This window comes from Zingiber officinale, chromosome 5B (genome assembly GCF_018446385.1).
Source record: "Zingiber officinale cultivar Zhangliang chromosome 5B, Zo_v1.1, whole genome shotgun sequence".
Classification (NCBI taxonomy): domain Eukaryota; kingdom Viridiplantae; phylum Streptophyta; class Magnoliopsida; order Zingiberales; family Zingiberaceae; genus Zingiber; species Zingiber officinale.
The window spans coordinates 103,562,879-103,580,043 of record NC_055995.1 but is presented as its reverse complement, the minus strand read 5'-3'; the positions used below and the strand labels follow the sequence as shown (position 1 = coordinate 103,580,043).

Genomic DNA, 17,165 nt, shown 5'->3' with positions numbered 1-17,165 from the left:
ATTCAAAACCAGAGAACACATGATAAAATCTATGTTCATGGATCTCCCATCAAGCAGGACAGTGGCATTGGAATTCTATTAATATTTTCTTAGGAAGATATATTGCAGTTCTTCGTTTAGTTAAACTTTTAAGTTTCCAATAACGAGATGGAATATGAAATTTTACTAGCTAGCAAGTCTATAGGTAGCAAAGTGTATAGGCGGCCTTTAATTTTCCGTCGTTATTCACTTAAATTCCCAACTAGTAGCCTAATAGTTAGGGAGAACTTTGAAATCGACTATCGATTAATGATCGATTGAAGAAGTACGTAGAAGCCTCTCAAAAACTTAGAAAAGATTATTTAAATAAAAACATTAAAATTTCTATTGGATAAGTGTCGTTCTCTCAATTTCTTTAAAAAAACATTAGAAAATAGAGAAGATTATTTAAATAACAGTATGAGTAGAATTAATAAACTATTTTTCTAGCGTTTCAATTTTAAGTAATTAGTTATTTTCTTTGATTTGACTTCGTGGCATGGAAGTCTCGTTACGTTGGCCAGCTGCAGACTTCATTAGCCGCGCTCCTATCCACGCACGTTTAATCTGCAATAACTAGTGTTCCCATGGAAGTCTCCTTACGTTTGGAATGGGCCAAATTTCTGTTTAAATTACTCTTCTTGACTATTTCAAAGTATTATTTTTCTCACAAGTGGACAATGAATATGGTGCGGTCGTCTAAATTAGTCAAGTCGTTCCTGATACATTCGTAAGCGGTTTAATTAAAATTTAACACGAGCTTGAAGTTGGCAGAACTAAAGTCGAGCTCGAAGTTGATAGAACTAAAGTTGAGCTTGAGCTCGAGTTCAAGCCAACTTGATTAGAAATTGAGTGGCTTGGTGGCTCATCGAGCCAAACGAATTAGTAATAATATATATTTTTATAATATATAATTTATTAAAAAATAATAAAAAATTCGAACTCAAACTCATAATTAAATATCAAGTTTGAGCTCAAGCTCAAAACTGTAGGCTTGAGCGAGCTCAAGCTCGAGTTGAGCCTAGGCTAGTTCGTTTCAACTCAATTCCACTACAAAAAATAAGACATTTTGGGACAAAATTAGGGACGAATTTTAAAAAAAAATTCGTTGCAAAAATTTTAGGGACAAAATTTGGGACGAAAATTTTTTCGTCCCAAAATGGTTGATGCCAACTTTTGGAACGAATTAGGGATTGTTGCAAATTTGGGAACGAATTTGGGGACGAATTTGGCGACGAATAAAATTTTCATTCCCAAATTCGTTGCAAAAAAGTATACAAATTTGCAACGAAAATTATTTTTGTTGCAAACTTAGGAACAAATTTGGGGACGAATTCACATAAATGTTCTGCCAAATTTTTCTCTATTTTTGCAACAAATTTGGGGACGAATTCGGTGACAAATTATATTTTGTTGCCAAATTTGTCCCTAATATTGCAACGAATTTGGGGACAAATTCGGTGACAAAATTTTTTTTGTTGCCATTTTTGTTCCTAAGTTTGCAACGAATAATAAATTTGTTGCAAAACTGGCAACGAATTTAGCAACAAAAACTTGCCAAATTCTTTGATAATCATAAGATCAATTTTCGTCCCAGATTCTGGGACAAATTTTGGGACGAATTTTGTAGATTCGTCCCAGATTCTGGGACAAATTTTGGGACGAATTTTCCCAGAATTCGTCCCAGAATCTGGGACGAATTCTGGGACGAAAATAATTTTATCCCAAATTACGATAGAATTGGGACAAATCATTTTCGTTGCCAAATTCGTCCCTATATCAAATATTTTTTCCAGCTTCAATTTATTTCTGCAATACAATCCAAATACATAAAAACCAAATTCAAATAACAAATAATATGCATTCAACACATCCTAATTTAACATTCAACACATCAACTCATAATTCAAAAAATATAAAGATTTCAACAAAGTTTATAAAATCCATCTTGTTCAACAAAGTTTACAAGTTCAACAACCCAATGTTTTATAAGTCCATCATCCATCCAACAACACTAAGAATACATATAGTCATCTTCGTGTGCCACAAAATCTTTGATCCCCATCAAATCTCCTTTGCCTACATAACAACAAACAAATAAACTAGATTATGTGTAACAAGAAATATTGTAAATAGTATACGATATGGCCATGTAAAAAGAATAATTGGAAACAAAACATAAATGTGAAATTCCTTAAACATTCTAATAAAAGCCCTAATTCTAATAAAAGTCATATTTACCAACGATATGAATCATCCATGTCATAGCAACGGTAAATAAAATTATAAGCATTATTTTGAAGCTAAGTACATGTATCGTAACTATGATACAACCTAATATAATTGGCACATCATATAGAGAGAAAAAGAGAGAGATCTTGTGAAGTATGGTATTAGGGTTCAAATTTTCTCACTTAGTTAACTTTATTTTTCATTTTAATTTGCTGAATTTATAGTTTTGTCTTTGGTTGGTATTTAATGTAAACTAAAGGATGTTTAAAATAATTGTTCCTTTCATTGTGTTAACTAGTTGACAATTTCATATGAATAACTTTAGCACATTTTTAACAACTCTTTGCAAAATATTTAGGTAGGAGGATGCATCGTTATCTAGTAAAGAATTTTAGAATAGTGTGATGTAATTCTAGATGAAATATAGAACTTTTATGTATCTATATAGTTTTGAGACTGTACATAGATCAAATTCAGAACTTTTATGCATCATTATCATTGAAGACAAAACAAGAAAGAGCAGCTTATCAAAAGAAGGAACACAATTAAAAAACTATTTAAAGCTAACTTTAACATAATTATTTAAAGTTAACTTTATATAATTAAACAACTATAACATAATTATTTAAAGCTAACTGTATATATAGATCAGTAAATGCATATTAATGAACTTAGGAATACCGAAAAGAGGTGAACAAATACAGCTGTCTTCAACTACAGTGAGATCACACCAAATTGAGACTTGCACAAACAACATTATCAAATCAGGACAAAAATAAAGTTAGAGTATTAGAGACTTCATTCATATTGCCTAGTTAGAGACTCCAAACGAACCTCTGGATTAGTAGCTCGAGAATCTCTATCAAAGTGCCTTCCTCTTTTTGTTCCTTTCTTCTTTTTATCTTTTTTACCCAAATCATTGGATTCATGTGCCAAAGTATGAGAACCATTTGATATTATAGATTGCTCCAAATTTATGCATTTCAGATATAGAGTTTGCCAGACAAACATTTTCCTTCTTTGAATTACAATACAAGCATAACTCAAGTAAATAACAGAATATGAAACATAATTGAAACAGAGTAAAATTGAGTTCACATTTTCAAAGAATCAACAAAGCTCCTACAACAATATGTTATTTATTGCTTCCATGTACCACATGAACCCAACCAAACAATAAACCAATTAAACAACGAATAAAATACAACTGAACCCCACAACTTACCTTGAACCTTCTGCACCTTCTTCCTGACATATCCTTACAACCTTCACAATGTATACGGACTATAAGAACACATGTCTGCAATTGAAAACATGTACTGATTAATACGCATGAAAGTCAATATTTTCTACAAATAATTCAATTCTCATTTCATTAAAAAAAATAGAAACTAAAAATTAAAAACATATTATTGAAGAAATCACAATGAAATCCTGAACAATGTACTTGGTGTTGATTTCTTAGCAAAGATTTGGATATACCATTTTGATTAGTCATCTCGTCAAAGAGTCTCTGAGTTATCTGAAACGATTCTTAATAAATAAATGGCAAATCTAAAATCATTTAACTGAGCTCTTACTAGTTTCTAGAACTAAAACCCTCATCAACGATCTCTAACCCTTGCAGAATCGAGGACAAATAAAACTAACCTTATTCATTGGCTTTGTAGGATCGAGGAGTTATCTTGGATAGCCATAAACCAGGGAAACAATACTGCAGAGGCAAATCAAGCATAAGAGAAGGCGCATATCAATGGTAAAGAGCAGAAAAGAGATCAATCCTAAGTCAAGTGCGAGAAATCAAACCAAATTTAGGAAAACAAGCATGTTTTTATAGGAAACTTACATCAAGATGCTACTGCATGATCTTGGGCTTCTTCTTCAACTGCAGAGGGAGACGGCGGTTAGCCACGGCAAGGCCCACGCCGGCGGCCAGACGCCGGCCAGCCAGCGCCTGGCAGTGTCCAGCCACACGCCTGGCAGTGGCCAGCACACGCCGGAGAGAGGGAGATCCGAGAGAGGGAGATTCGAGAGCAGTGGGCTTACCAATCGAAAACCTTCCACGGCCGGAGATCAAGCGGTCGTCGCATATCACGCCGCCATCGTCGGTTGGAGATGTGGCCGAAACCCTGGAAATCGCAGGTTGGAAGGGGAACGGGGGAGAAAGAAATGGGGAAGAAAACAAGAATCGGAATGGGATATAGACATAGGGTTATTAGCATCAAAATTTTTTTGTTCCCAATTTCGACCCTAATCTGGGACGAATCCTGGATTCGTCCCAAAATCTGGGACGAATCCAGGATTCATCCCAGAATTTATTTTTTTTTTAATAAAAAGGGAAAAAATCAAAAGAAATAAATACAGACCTAGAGACATCGGAATTTAATGAAACAAGTTTCTATGCGTTCGTATCATTGTCCTGATCGTAAATCTATCAATAAAAATATTTTTTACCAAATATATATATATTTGGAATTTTTTAATCCCAATTTGACCTTATTTGGTGTTAAAAATTCAAATTACTGAAAATAATAATTAAAAATTATGGATGATGACGTATTTACGATCAGCTCAACGATACGAATGCATAGAAACTTGTTTCATCAAATTCCGAGGTCTCTAGGTCCATATTTAAGCCTTACATGTTTCATTTTAATTATTTAAAAATAATTTTAGGTTTGGGACGAATTCTGGATTCGTCCCAAATTTTGGGACGAATCCAGGAATTCGTCCCAAAATTTGGGACGAATCCAGAATTCGTCCCAAAAATTTAATCATTTTATTAAAAAATAAACAAACTTGGACGGCTTAAATACGGACCTAGAGACATCGGAATTTGATGAAACAAGTTTCTATGTGCTCGTCTCATTGTCATGATCATAAATCTATCAATAAAAATATTTTTTTAAAAATATATATATATTTGGAATTTTTTAATCCCAATTTGACCTTATTTGGTGTTAAAAATTCAAATTACTGAAAATAATAATTAAAAATTATGGATGATGACGTATTTACGATTAGCTCAACGATACGAATGCATAGAAACTTGTTTCATCAAATTCTGAGGTCTCTAGGTCCATATATAAGCCTTACATGTTTCATTTTAATTATTTAAAAATAATTTTAGGTTTGGGACGAATTCTGGATTCGTCCCAAATTTTGGGACGAATCCAGGAATTCGTCCCAAAGTTTGGGACGAATCTCTGGATTCGTCCCAAAAATTTAATCATTTTTTTAAAAAATAAACAAACTTGGACGGCTTAAATACGGACCTAGAGACATCGGAATTTGATGAAATAAGTTTCTATGTGCTCGTCTCATTTTCATGATCATAAATCTATCAATAAAAATATTTTTTACCAAATATATATATATTTGGAATTTTTTAATCCCAATTTGACCTAATTTGGTGTTAAAAATTCAAATCACTGAAAATAATAATTAAAAATTATGGATGATGATGTATTTACGATCAGCTCAACGATACGGATGCATAGAAACTTGTTTCATCAAATTCTGAGGTCTCTAGGTCCTTATTTAAGTTTTCGGACACTAATTTACAAACGTTCAGTACACAACACATTTTTAGTTAGTATCAATCTATAGATGTTTTAAAAAATATCTACATAGAGATATTGAAATTTGATGAAACAAGTTTCTATGTGCTCGCCTCATTGTCATGATCATAAATCTATCAATAAAAATATTTTTTACAAAATATATATATATATATTTGGAATTTTTTAATCCTAATTTGACCTAATTTGGTGTTAAAAATTCAAATTACTGAAAATAATAATTAAAAATTATGAATGATGACTTATTTACGATCAGCTCAACGATACGAATGCATAGAAACTTGTTTCATCAAATTCCGAGGTCTCTAGGTCCATATTTAAGCCTTACATGTTTCATTTTAATTATTTAAAAATAATTTTAGGTTTGGGACGAATTCTGGATTCGTCCCAAATTTTGGGACGAATTCGTCCCAAAATTTGGGACGAATCCAGAATTCGTCCCAAAAATTTAATCATTTTATTAAAAAATAAACAAACTTGGACGGCTTAAATACGGACCTAGAGACATCGGAATTTGATGAAATAAGTTTCTATGTGCTCGTCTCATTGTCATGATCATAAATCTATCAATAAAAATATTTTTTAACAAATATATATATATTTGGAATTTTTTAATCCCAATTTGACCTTATTTGGTGTTAAAAATTCAAATTACTGAAAATAATAATTAAAAATTATGAATGATGACGTATTTACGATTAGCTCAACGATACCAATGCATAGAAACTTGTTTCATCAAATTCCGAGGTCTCTAGGTCCATATTTAAGCCTTACATGTTTCATTTTAATTATTTAAAAATAATTTTAGGTTTGGGACGAATTCTGGATTCGTCCCAAATTCTGGGACGAATCCAGGAATTCGTCCCAAAGTTTGGGACGAATCTCTGGATTCGTCCCAAAATTTGGGACGAATCCAGAGATTCGTCCCAAAAATTTAATCATTTTTTTAAAAAATAAACAAACTTGGACGGCTTAAATACGGACCTAGAGACATCCGAATTTGATGAAACAAGTTTCTATGTGCTCGTCTCATTGTCATGATCATAAATCTATCGATAAAAATATTTTTTACCAAATATATATATATATGGAATTTTTTAATCCCAATTTGACCTAATTTGGTGTTAAAAATTCAAATCACTGAAAATAATAATTAAAAATTATGGATGATGATGTATTTACGATCAGCTCAACGATACGGATGCATAGAAACTTGTTTCATCAAATTCCGAGGTCTCTAGGTCCTTATTTAAGTTTTCGGACACTAATTTACAAACGTTCAGTACACAACACATTTTTAGTTAGTATCAATCTATAGATGTTTTAAAAAATATCTACATAGAGATATCGGAATTTGATGAAACAAGTTTCTATGTACTCGCCTCATTGTCATGATCATAAATCTATCAATAAAAATATTTTTTACCAAATATATATATTTTTGGAATTTTTTAATCCCAATTTGACCTAATTTGGTGTTAAAAATTCAAATCACTGAAAATAATAATTAAAAATTATGGATGATGATGTATTTACGATCAGCTCAACGATACGGATGCATAGAAACTTGTTTCATCAAATTCTGAGGTCTCTAGGTCCTTATTTAAGTTTTCGGACACTAATTTACAAACGTTCAGTACACAACACATTTTTAGTTAGTATCAATCTATAGATGTTTTAAAAAATATCTACATAGAGATATCGGAATTTGATGAAACAAGTTTCTATGTGCTCGCCTCATTGTCATGATCATAAATCTATCAATAAAAATATTTTTTACAAAATATATATATATTTGGAATTTTTTAATCCTAATTTGACCTAATTTGGTGTTAAAAATTCAAATTACTGAAAATAATAATTAAAAATTATGGATGATGACGTATTTACGATCAGCTCAACGATACGAATGCATAGAAACTTGTTTCATCAAATTCCGAGGTCTCTAGGTCCATATTTAAGCCTTACATGTTTCATTTTAATTATTTAAAAATAATTTTAGGTTTGGGACGAATTCTGGATTCGTCCCAAATTTTGGGACGAATCCAGGAATTCGTCCCAAAATTTGGGACGAATCCAGAATTCGTCCCAAAAATTTAATCATTTTATTAAAAAATAAACAAACTTGGACGAGTTAAATACGGACCTAGAGACATCGGAATTTGATGAAATAAGTTTCTATATGCTCATCTCATTGTCATGATCATAAATCTATCAATAAAAATATTTTTTACCAAATATATATATATTTGGAATTTTTTTAATCCCAATTTGACCTAATTTGGTGTTAAAAATTCAAATTACTGAAAATAATAATTAAAAATTATGGATGATGACGTATTTACGATCAGCTCAACGATACGAATGCATAGAAACTTGTTTCATCAAATTCCGAGGTCTCTAGGTCCATATTTAAGCCTTACATGTTTCATTTTAATTATTTAAAAATAATTTTAGGTTTGGGACGAATTCTGGATTCGTCCCAAATTTTGGGACGAATCCGTTCGTCCCAAAATTTGGGACGAATCCAGAATTCGTCCCAAAAATTTAATCTTTTTTTTAAAAAATAAACAAACTTGGACGAGTTAAATACGAACCTAGAGACATCGGAATTTGATGAAATAAGTTTCTATATGCTCATCTCATTGTCATGATCATAAATCTATCAATAAAAATATTTTTTACCAAATATATATATATTTGGAATTTTTTTAATCCCAATTTGACCTAATTTGGTGTTAAAAATTCAAATTACTGAAAATAATAATTAAAAATTATGGATGATGACGTATTTACGATCAGATCAACGATACGAATGCATAGAAACTTGTTTCATCAAATTCCGAGGTCTCTAGGTCCATATTTAAGCCTTACATGTTTCATTTTAATTATTTAAAAATAATTTTAGGTTTGGGACATATTCTGGATTCGTCCCAAATTTTGGGACGAATCCAGGAATTCGTCCCAAAATTTGGGACGAATCCAGAATTCGTCCCAAAATTTAATCATTTTTTTAAAAAATAAACAAACTTGGACGAGTTAAATACGGACCTAGAGACATCGGAATTTGATGAAATAAGTTTCTATATGCTCATCTCATTGTCATGATCATAAATCTATCAATAAAAATATTTTTTACCAAATATATATATATTTGGAATTTTTTTAATCCCAATTTGACCTAATTTGGTGTTAAAAATTCAAATTACTGAAAATAATAATTAAAAATTATGGATGATGATGTATTTACGATCATCTCAACGATACGAATGCATAGAAACTTGTTTCATCAAATTCCGAGGTCTCTAGGTCCATATTTAAGCCTTACATGTTTCATTTTAATTATTTAAAAATAATTTTAGGTTTGGGACGAATTCTGGATTCGTCCCAAATTTTGGGACGAATCGAATTCGTCCCAAATTTTGGGACGAATCGCTGGATTCGTCCCAAATTTGGGACTAATCCAGATTCGTCCCAAAAATAATATTTTTAAAAATAAACAAACTTGGACGGCTTAAATACGGACCTAGAGACATCGGATTTGATGAAACAAGTTTCTATGTCTCGTCTCATTGTCATGATCATAAATCTATCAATAAAAATATTTTTACCAAATATATATATATTTGGAATTTTTAATCCCAATTTGACCTAATTTGGTGTTAAAAATTCAAATCACTGAAAATAATAATTAAAATTATGGATGATGATGTATTTACGATCAGCTCAACGATACGGATGCATAGAAACTTGTTTCATCAAATTCCGAGGTCTCTAGGTCCTTATTTAAGTTTTCGGACACTAATTTACAAACGTTCAGTACACAACACATTTTTAGTTAGTATCAATCTATAGATGTTTTAAAAAATATCTACATAGAGATATTGGAATTTGATGAAACAAGTTTCTATGTGCTCGCCTCATTGTCATGATCATAAATCTATCAATAAAAATATTTTTTACAAAATATATATATATTTGAAATTTTTTAATCCTAATTTGACCTAATTTGGTGTTAAAAATACAAATTACTGAAAATAATAATTAAAAATTATGGATGATGACGTATTTACGATCAGCTCAACGATACGAATGCATAGAAACTTGTTTCATCAAATTCCGAGGTCTCTAGGTCCATATTTAAGCCTTACATGTTTCATTTTAATTATTTAAAAATAATTTTAGGTTTGGGACGAATTCTGGATTCGTCCCAAATTTTGGGACAAATCCAGGAATTCGTCCCAAAATTTGGGACGAATCCAGAATTCGTCCCAAAAATTTAATCATTTTATTAAAAAATAAACAAACTTGGACGGCTTAAATACGGACCTAGAGACATCGGAATTTGATGAAATAAGTTTCTATGTGCTCGTCTCATTGTCATGATCATAAATCTATCAATAAAAATATTTTTTAACAAATATATATATATTTGGAATTTTTTAATCCCAATTTTACCTTATTTGGTGTTAAAAATTCAAATTACTGAAAATAATAATTAAAAATTATGGATGATGACGTATTTATGATTAGCTCAACGATACCAATGCATAGAAACTTGTTTCATCAAATTCCGAGGTCTCTAGGTCCATATTTAAGCCTTACATGTTTCATTTTAATTATTTAAAAATAATTTTAGGTTTGGGACGAATTCTGGATTCGTCCCAAATTTTGAGACGAATCCAGGAATTCGTCCCAAAATTTGGGACGAATCCAGAATTCGTCCCAAAATTTGGGACGAATCCAGAATTCGTCCCAAAAATTTAATCATTTTTTTAAAAAATAAACAAACTTGGACGAGTTAAATACGGACCTAGAGACATCGGAATTTGATGAAACAAGTTTCTATGTGCTCGTCTCATTGTCATGATCATAAATTTATCAATAAAAATATTTTTTACCAAATATATATATATTTGGAATTTTTTTAATCCCAATTTGACCTAATTTGGTGTTAAAAATTCAAATTACTGAAAATAATAATTAAAAATTATGGATGATGACGTATTTACGATCAGCTCAACGATACGAATGCATAGAAACTTGTTTCATCAAATTCTGAGGTCTCTAGGTCCATATTTAAGCCTTACATGTTTCATTTTAATTATTTAAAAATAATTTTAGGTTTGGGACGAATTCTGGATTCGTCCCAAAATTTGGGACGAATCCAGAATTCGTCCCAAAAATTTAATCATTTTTTCAAAAAATAAACAAACTTGGACGAGTTAAATACGGACCTAGAGACATCGGAATTTGATGAAATAAGTTTCTATATGCTCATCTCATTGTCATGATCATAAATCTATCAATAAAAATATTTTTTACCAAATATATATATATTTGGAATTTTTTTAATCCCAATTTGACCTAATTTGGTGTTAAAAATTCAAATTACTGAAAATAATAATTAAAAATTATGGATGATGACGTATTTACGATCAGCTCAACGATACGAATGCATAGAAACTTGTTTCATCAAATTCCGAGGTCTCTAGGTCCATATTTAAGCCTTACATGTTTCATTTTAATTATTTAAAAATAATTTTAGGTTTGGGACGGATTCGTCCCAAATTTTGGGACGAATCCAGGAATTCGTCCCAAAATTTGGGACGAATCCAGAATTCGTCCCAAAAATTTAATCATTTTTTTAAAAAATAAACAAACTTGGACGAGTTAAATACGGACCTAGAGACATCGGAATTTGATGAAATAAGTTTCTATATGCTCATCTCATTGTCATGATCATAAATCTATCAATAAAAATATTTTTTACCAAATATATATATATTTGGAATTTTTTTAATCCCAATTTGACCTAATTTGGTGTTAAAAATTCAAATTACTGAAAATAATAATTAAAAATTATGGATGATGACGTATTTACGATCAGCTCAACGATACGAATGCATAGAAACTTGTTTCATCAAATTCCGAGGTCTCTAGGTCCATATTTAAGCCTTACATGTTTCATTTTAATTATTTAAAAATAATTTTAGGTTTGGGACGAATTCTGGATTCGTCCCAAATTTTGGGACGAATCCAGAATTCGTCCCAAAAATTATTCGTCCAAAAAATTTAATCATTTTTTTAAAAAATAAACAAACTTGGACGAGTTAAATACGGACCTAGAGACATCGGAATTTGATGAAATAAGTTTCTATATGCTCATCTCATTGTCATGATCATAAATCTATCAATAAAAATATTTTTTACCAAATATATATATATTTGGAATTTTTTTAATCCCAATTTGACCTAATTTGGTGTTAAAAATTCAAATTACTGAAAATAATAATTAAAAATTATGGATGATGACGTATTTACGATCAGCTCAACGATACGAATGCATAGAAACTTGTTTCATCAAATTCCGAGGTCTCTAGGTCCATATTTAAGCCTTACATGTTTCATTTTAATTATTTAAAAATAATTTTAGGTTTGGGACGAATTCTGGATTCGTCCCAAATTTTGGGACGAATCCAGGAATTCGTCCCAAAAATTTAATCATTTTATTAAAAAATAAACAAACTTGGACGGCTTAAATACGGACCTAGAGACATCGGAATTTGATGAAACAAGTTTCTATGTGCTCGTCTCATTGTCATGATCATAAATATATCAATAAAAATATTTTTTAACAAATATATATATATATTTGGAATTTTTTAATCCCAATTTGACCTTATTTGGTGTTAAAAATTCAAATCACTGAAAATAATAATTAAAAATTATGGATGATGACGTATTTACGATTAGCTCAATGATACCAATGCATAGAAACTTGTTTCATCAAATTCCGAGGTCTCTAGGTCCATATTTAAGCCTTACATGTTTCATTTTAATTATTTAAAAATAATTTTAGGTTTGGGACGAATTCTGGATTCGTCCCAAATTTTGGGACAAATCCTAGATTCGTCCCAGAATTTGGGATGAATCTTCGATTCGTTCCTAAATTTGGGACGAATCCAATATTTATCCCTAAATTTGGGACAAATTATTTTTTCGTTCCAGATTTGGGGACGAATTTAGCAACGAATTATTTTTATGTTGCAAACTTGAAACGAAATTTTTTTTTTGCAAGTTTTGTTGGTTATTTGGGTCAAAATTTATTTTCGACCCTAAATTTGTTCCAATTTTGGGACGAATTTGTTTCGTTCCAAATGTTTGTCCCCAAAGTTGTATTTTTTTGTAGTGTTCGTTTACCATCTTAATTCTTGGACAACAATATGTTAGTATTTTTGAGTGGTTGATGAGAAATTTTCGTTAATCAAATCATAAAAATTAAATATTTAAATTATTAAAAGAATGGATAAGCTAGTGGTAGTCCCTCAGGGTATAGTGTGATAGTAAAGCAATAAAAATGATTCTTATACAATGAAATTTTGAAATTTACATTGGTCATTTTTGAACGCATGTAGAGTTTAAACCATTAATGATACTAGGTGATATGTTAGGATTCATTTATACTTTCTGGATTTACATGACCGAGATCTATGGGATCAAGCGTCCATTTTTAGGACTAATTAGACCTAAGACCTAGATATTTAGATTAAAAAAACATATGGAAGAACTAGTGGCAGTTCATTGAATTGGCATTTTTGTTACGTTCTTGGTAGGCAGGCCATTATTAATGGCATGCAGTAAGGATTTTTCTGTTCATATTGAGGCAACGTTGTAAAAACTGACTCGTGATGAAGGAATTTCATTAACAAAGTTATAACGAATGCTACATTTGAGGTCATTATTTGTCTATAATATCTTTCCTTCGAATTAACTAGACTTGGCCACCACCAATGAACCTAAACAAATTGAAATCTAGCTATATCTCTGTTTGTGATTAGAATATCGACAGCTTCACTCTAATAATTAGGCGATGATATATTCCAACTATATATTATCATCCAAATTCAATAATTATGACCTCAATTAGAAACCACATCCCATCAATTAATTGCTTGTAAAATAGTCCATGCGACTAGTGCAATATCAACATAATAAGAAATTATAATATTCGTCAAATTTGTCATGTCCATTCTTCCCTAATATTTACAAATAAGTTCCCACTTCAAATGATAAGATCATGCCAGCTAGTCTAATGGAACACTATTCTACAATATCTACGGATCATACTACATAACAAACTTTACAATTAATTAAGCTGTCAATGCATACGTAGACGAGTAGCTAGAAACCTTTGAATTCTCCACGTTCAGACAATAACAAAAAAAAAACAGAGAGAGAGAACAGACGAGATCACCCTATACAAACACAGAAAACTAATTAAGTAGAAAATACATTGTATTCCCCTTGAAATTCAGATCACGTACGTCAAAATGGACCATTCCGTGTTCGGCCTACTAACTTACCATACAGTCAATACATTGGATAATTATTATATATATATAAGAACTAAAAGATCTCTATCAATTTAATTTCCACAACCATCCTTCCAACTAATTAATTTCCTATATTAAATTTTGAGTAGAATAGATTAGGTCACAAAGTCAGCCCAATTTCCACACCGAGACCCCTATAAATATGATTGCACTTAAACACATTTCACCACTCACACATTATTTATAGAGCAATAAATTAAATATCTCTCCATCGTCTTGCCATCATGAATAAACTCTGCGTTAACGCCGTCTGCACGATTGTTTTAATCTCTCTTATCACTATGCCAAACAGTACGATCTATATATATCTTTCTCTCCTCTCTTATTTATTTATATATTTATTTATCGTAACGATCGATTACTGTTTTTCATGAGAATTTCATATTTAATTTATATGAACATGAGAATCCTCCTTGTGGTTTAATTTGCAGGTGTTCATGGCATCGGCGTCTGCTACGGTCGGGATGGCAACAACCTCCCTTCGCCCACTGACGTCGTCGCCCTCTACCGCTCCAACGGCATCTCCAATATGCGCATCTACTCTCCCGGCCAAGATGCCCTCAGAGCGCTCTCCGGGTCCAACATCCAGCTCATCGTCGGGGTCCCCAACGACAACGTCCAATCCATCGCCTCCGATCCCTCCGCCGCCACCTCCTGGGTCCAGCGCAACATCGTCGCCTTCCCCGGCGTCGCCTTCCGCTACGTCGCCGTCGGCAACGAGCTCATCCCTGAGAACCCCAGCCTGGCCCAGTTCGTCCTCCCGGCCATGCGGAACATCCAGAACGCGATCAATGCCGCCGGCCTCCAGAGCCGCATCCGCGTCTCCACCGCCGTCTCCGCGGCCGTCCTTTCCCAGTCGTTCCCTCCCTCGCAAGGCGCGTTCGGGCCGGATTCCATGCGTGCGATAGTGCAGTTCTTGGCCTCGAACGGAGCTCCGCTGCTCTTCAACGTGTATCCCTACTTCAGCTACAGGGACAACAGTGCTCAGATCTCGCTGGACTACGCGCTGTTCCGGTCTAGCGGAGTGGTGGTGCAGGACGGCCAGTTCGGGTACCAAAACCTCTTCGACGCTATGGTGGACGCCGCCTACGCGGCGCTGGAGAAGGTCGGGGGATCGAACGTGAGGATCGTGGTGTCGGAGAGCGGGTGGCCGTCGGCGGGGGGCTTTGCTGCGTCTATCGACAACGCCAGAACTTATAACCAGAATTTGATCCGACACGTCGGCCGGGGAACACCGAGGAGGTCCGGAAACGCAATCGAGACGTACATCTTCGCCATGTTCAACGAGAATCAGAAGGGCGGGGACGAAATCGAGAGGAACTTTGGCTTGTTTCGTCCCGACAGGCAGCCGGTTTACCCTATTTCATTTAACTAAAAATAGTATACGCCGATGAATAATGGATATGAAATAAGCATTAGGATCGATGCATGATTCATGTGTTAATCCTGATCCACTGCAACTCATAATGTATGGAATAAATGACTGCTTCTTCTGATGCATCAATAAATATTTATAATTCTCTCCCAGATTATATTTTGAAATGATAGAAATATATATAAAATAGTATAAACATGTTTTTAAAATTTAACAAAGGACTTGCACTCAACAGGAGCCCGACCTTCAATGGAGTCACGCGAGCCAAGCGCTCCACAATAGCCCTGACCTTTATTAGAAGTATTTGATATAAATTAACGTATCTATTATCATTATTTTACAAAAGAAAATGGTGGGTTATGTTGGGCCTAATCTCATGAGCTTGGGTTGGCCTAGGCCCATTGGCTATGATCTTGACACCAAGTTCAGTTTGTTTGCATCGGAGTCGATCCAAGCATATGCCAAGCGAGGTCGGGCAATGGGTGGTCTGTTCTGGTTGGCACCTCTATCTATCCCTTGAATCCAAAGCCACCAATTGTAAACCAATCTATAGAACTTCCTACCTCGCTACTTCGACTGTAAGTACGTAGTCCTTGAAAGAAGGAATCTTGGACAAGTTAGGGTGAGATTTTTTATTATTTTTTAAAAGATTTTTTTTTTTTTTGGTGTTTTCCTTACTTGTCGTCATATTTTTATCATGTGATCAAATGTCTAGCTTCATCCGGTGGAAATCAAAAGAGAGAAAATCAAGGTTTACCTTTTTATGAACGTCAAATCAATCAAAAGTTACACAATAAATTATTTTTATAGTTAAATTAAATACTACTAACATGAAAAAGACTAATATATTCTTAATAGTTAAAAAATAGGAAAATCTAATAATAATAATAATAATAATGATCTATCATTCTCTCTCAAACTCATGATATTATAGTTAGAAACATTGAGAGTTTATCACACAAGAAATAAAAGCATGAAGCAGAATGTGCCTTAGTAAACATATCAACGATATGTAGATTAGAAGGAACGAATGACAACGTGATGGTACCCAGCTGAAGATGATGATGAGTAATATGACAATCAATTTCAATATATTTTGTTCACTCATGATGATCATGTCCGAAAGCAGGAAGGTGGAAAACTGGGGATGTGGCGACTTCACTGACCGACTGTAAACTTCGCTCCGCTCTGCAAAACAAATAACGTCAGTCTCAAGCTAGGGAAGGGGTTCCTAGCGTTGGCCCTCTGACGCTCAAGTAAATCATTGGAAGTGGAGAAGAAGCGGAGCAACAATAGAACTAGCACCAAACAGTAATAATGTGTACCTCCGCCGGTGATGGACCTCCTTTATATAGAGCCCTGGTGGGCAGCGTGCGTGCTCCTCGAGGCATGGGCAGTCTCTCCAATATGTCCTATGAAAGGACCTATCAGAAAAGTACCTCTGACAACATACCTTAACAGAACATGCATATCCATGATGAGACAATAGAAGCTTCTGCCATACGATCCGCCTGCCAACCATGCCTCGTTTCAGCGTCACTATCTCCCAAAAGAATGTCGAGA

General features: G+C 33.0%; 1 protein-coding gene across 1 annotated transcript; it reads left to right on the top strand.

Moving 5' to 3' along the window:
* The first annotated feature begins 14,392 nt into the window (after positions 1–14,392).
* On the top strand, positions 14,393–15,728 carry LOC121985250 (glucan endo-1,3-beta-glucosidase-like). Its single transcript, XM_042538576.1, has 2 exons — positions 14,393–14,518; positions 14,659–15,728. Exons 1-2 carry the CDS (start codon positions 14,452–14,454, stop codon positions 15,600–15,602), a joined length of 1,011 nt encoding a protein of 336 aa, XP_042394510.1. The 5' UTR covers positions 14,393–14,451; the 3' UTR covers positions 15,603–15,728.
* The last annotated feature ends 1,437 nt before the right edge of the window (positions 15,729–17,165 follow it).

Excerpts from the sequence above, each read along its gene's own strand:
- LOC121985250 (XM_042538576.1), top strand. The coding sequence starts at position 14,452 with ATGAATAAACTCTGCGTTAACGCCGTCTGCACGATTGTTTTAATCTCT. Across the intron at positions 14,519-14,658 it reads TCTTATCACTATGCCAAACA|GTGTTCATGGCATCGGCGTC; the intron begins GTACGATCTATA and ends TTTAATTTGCAG.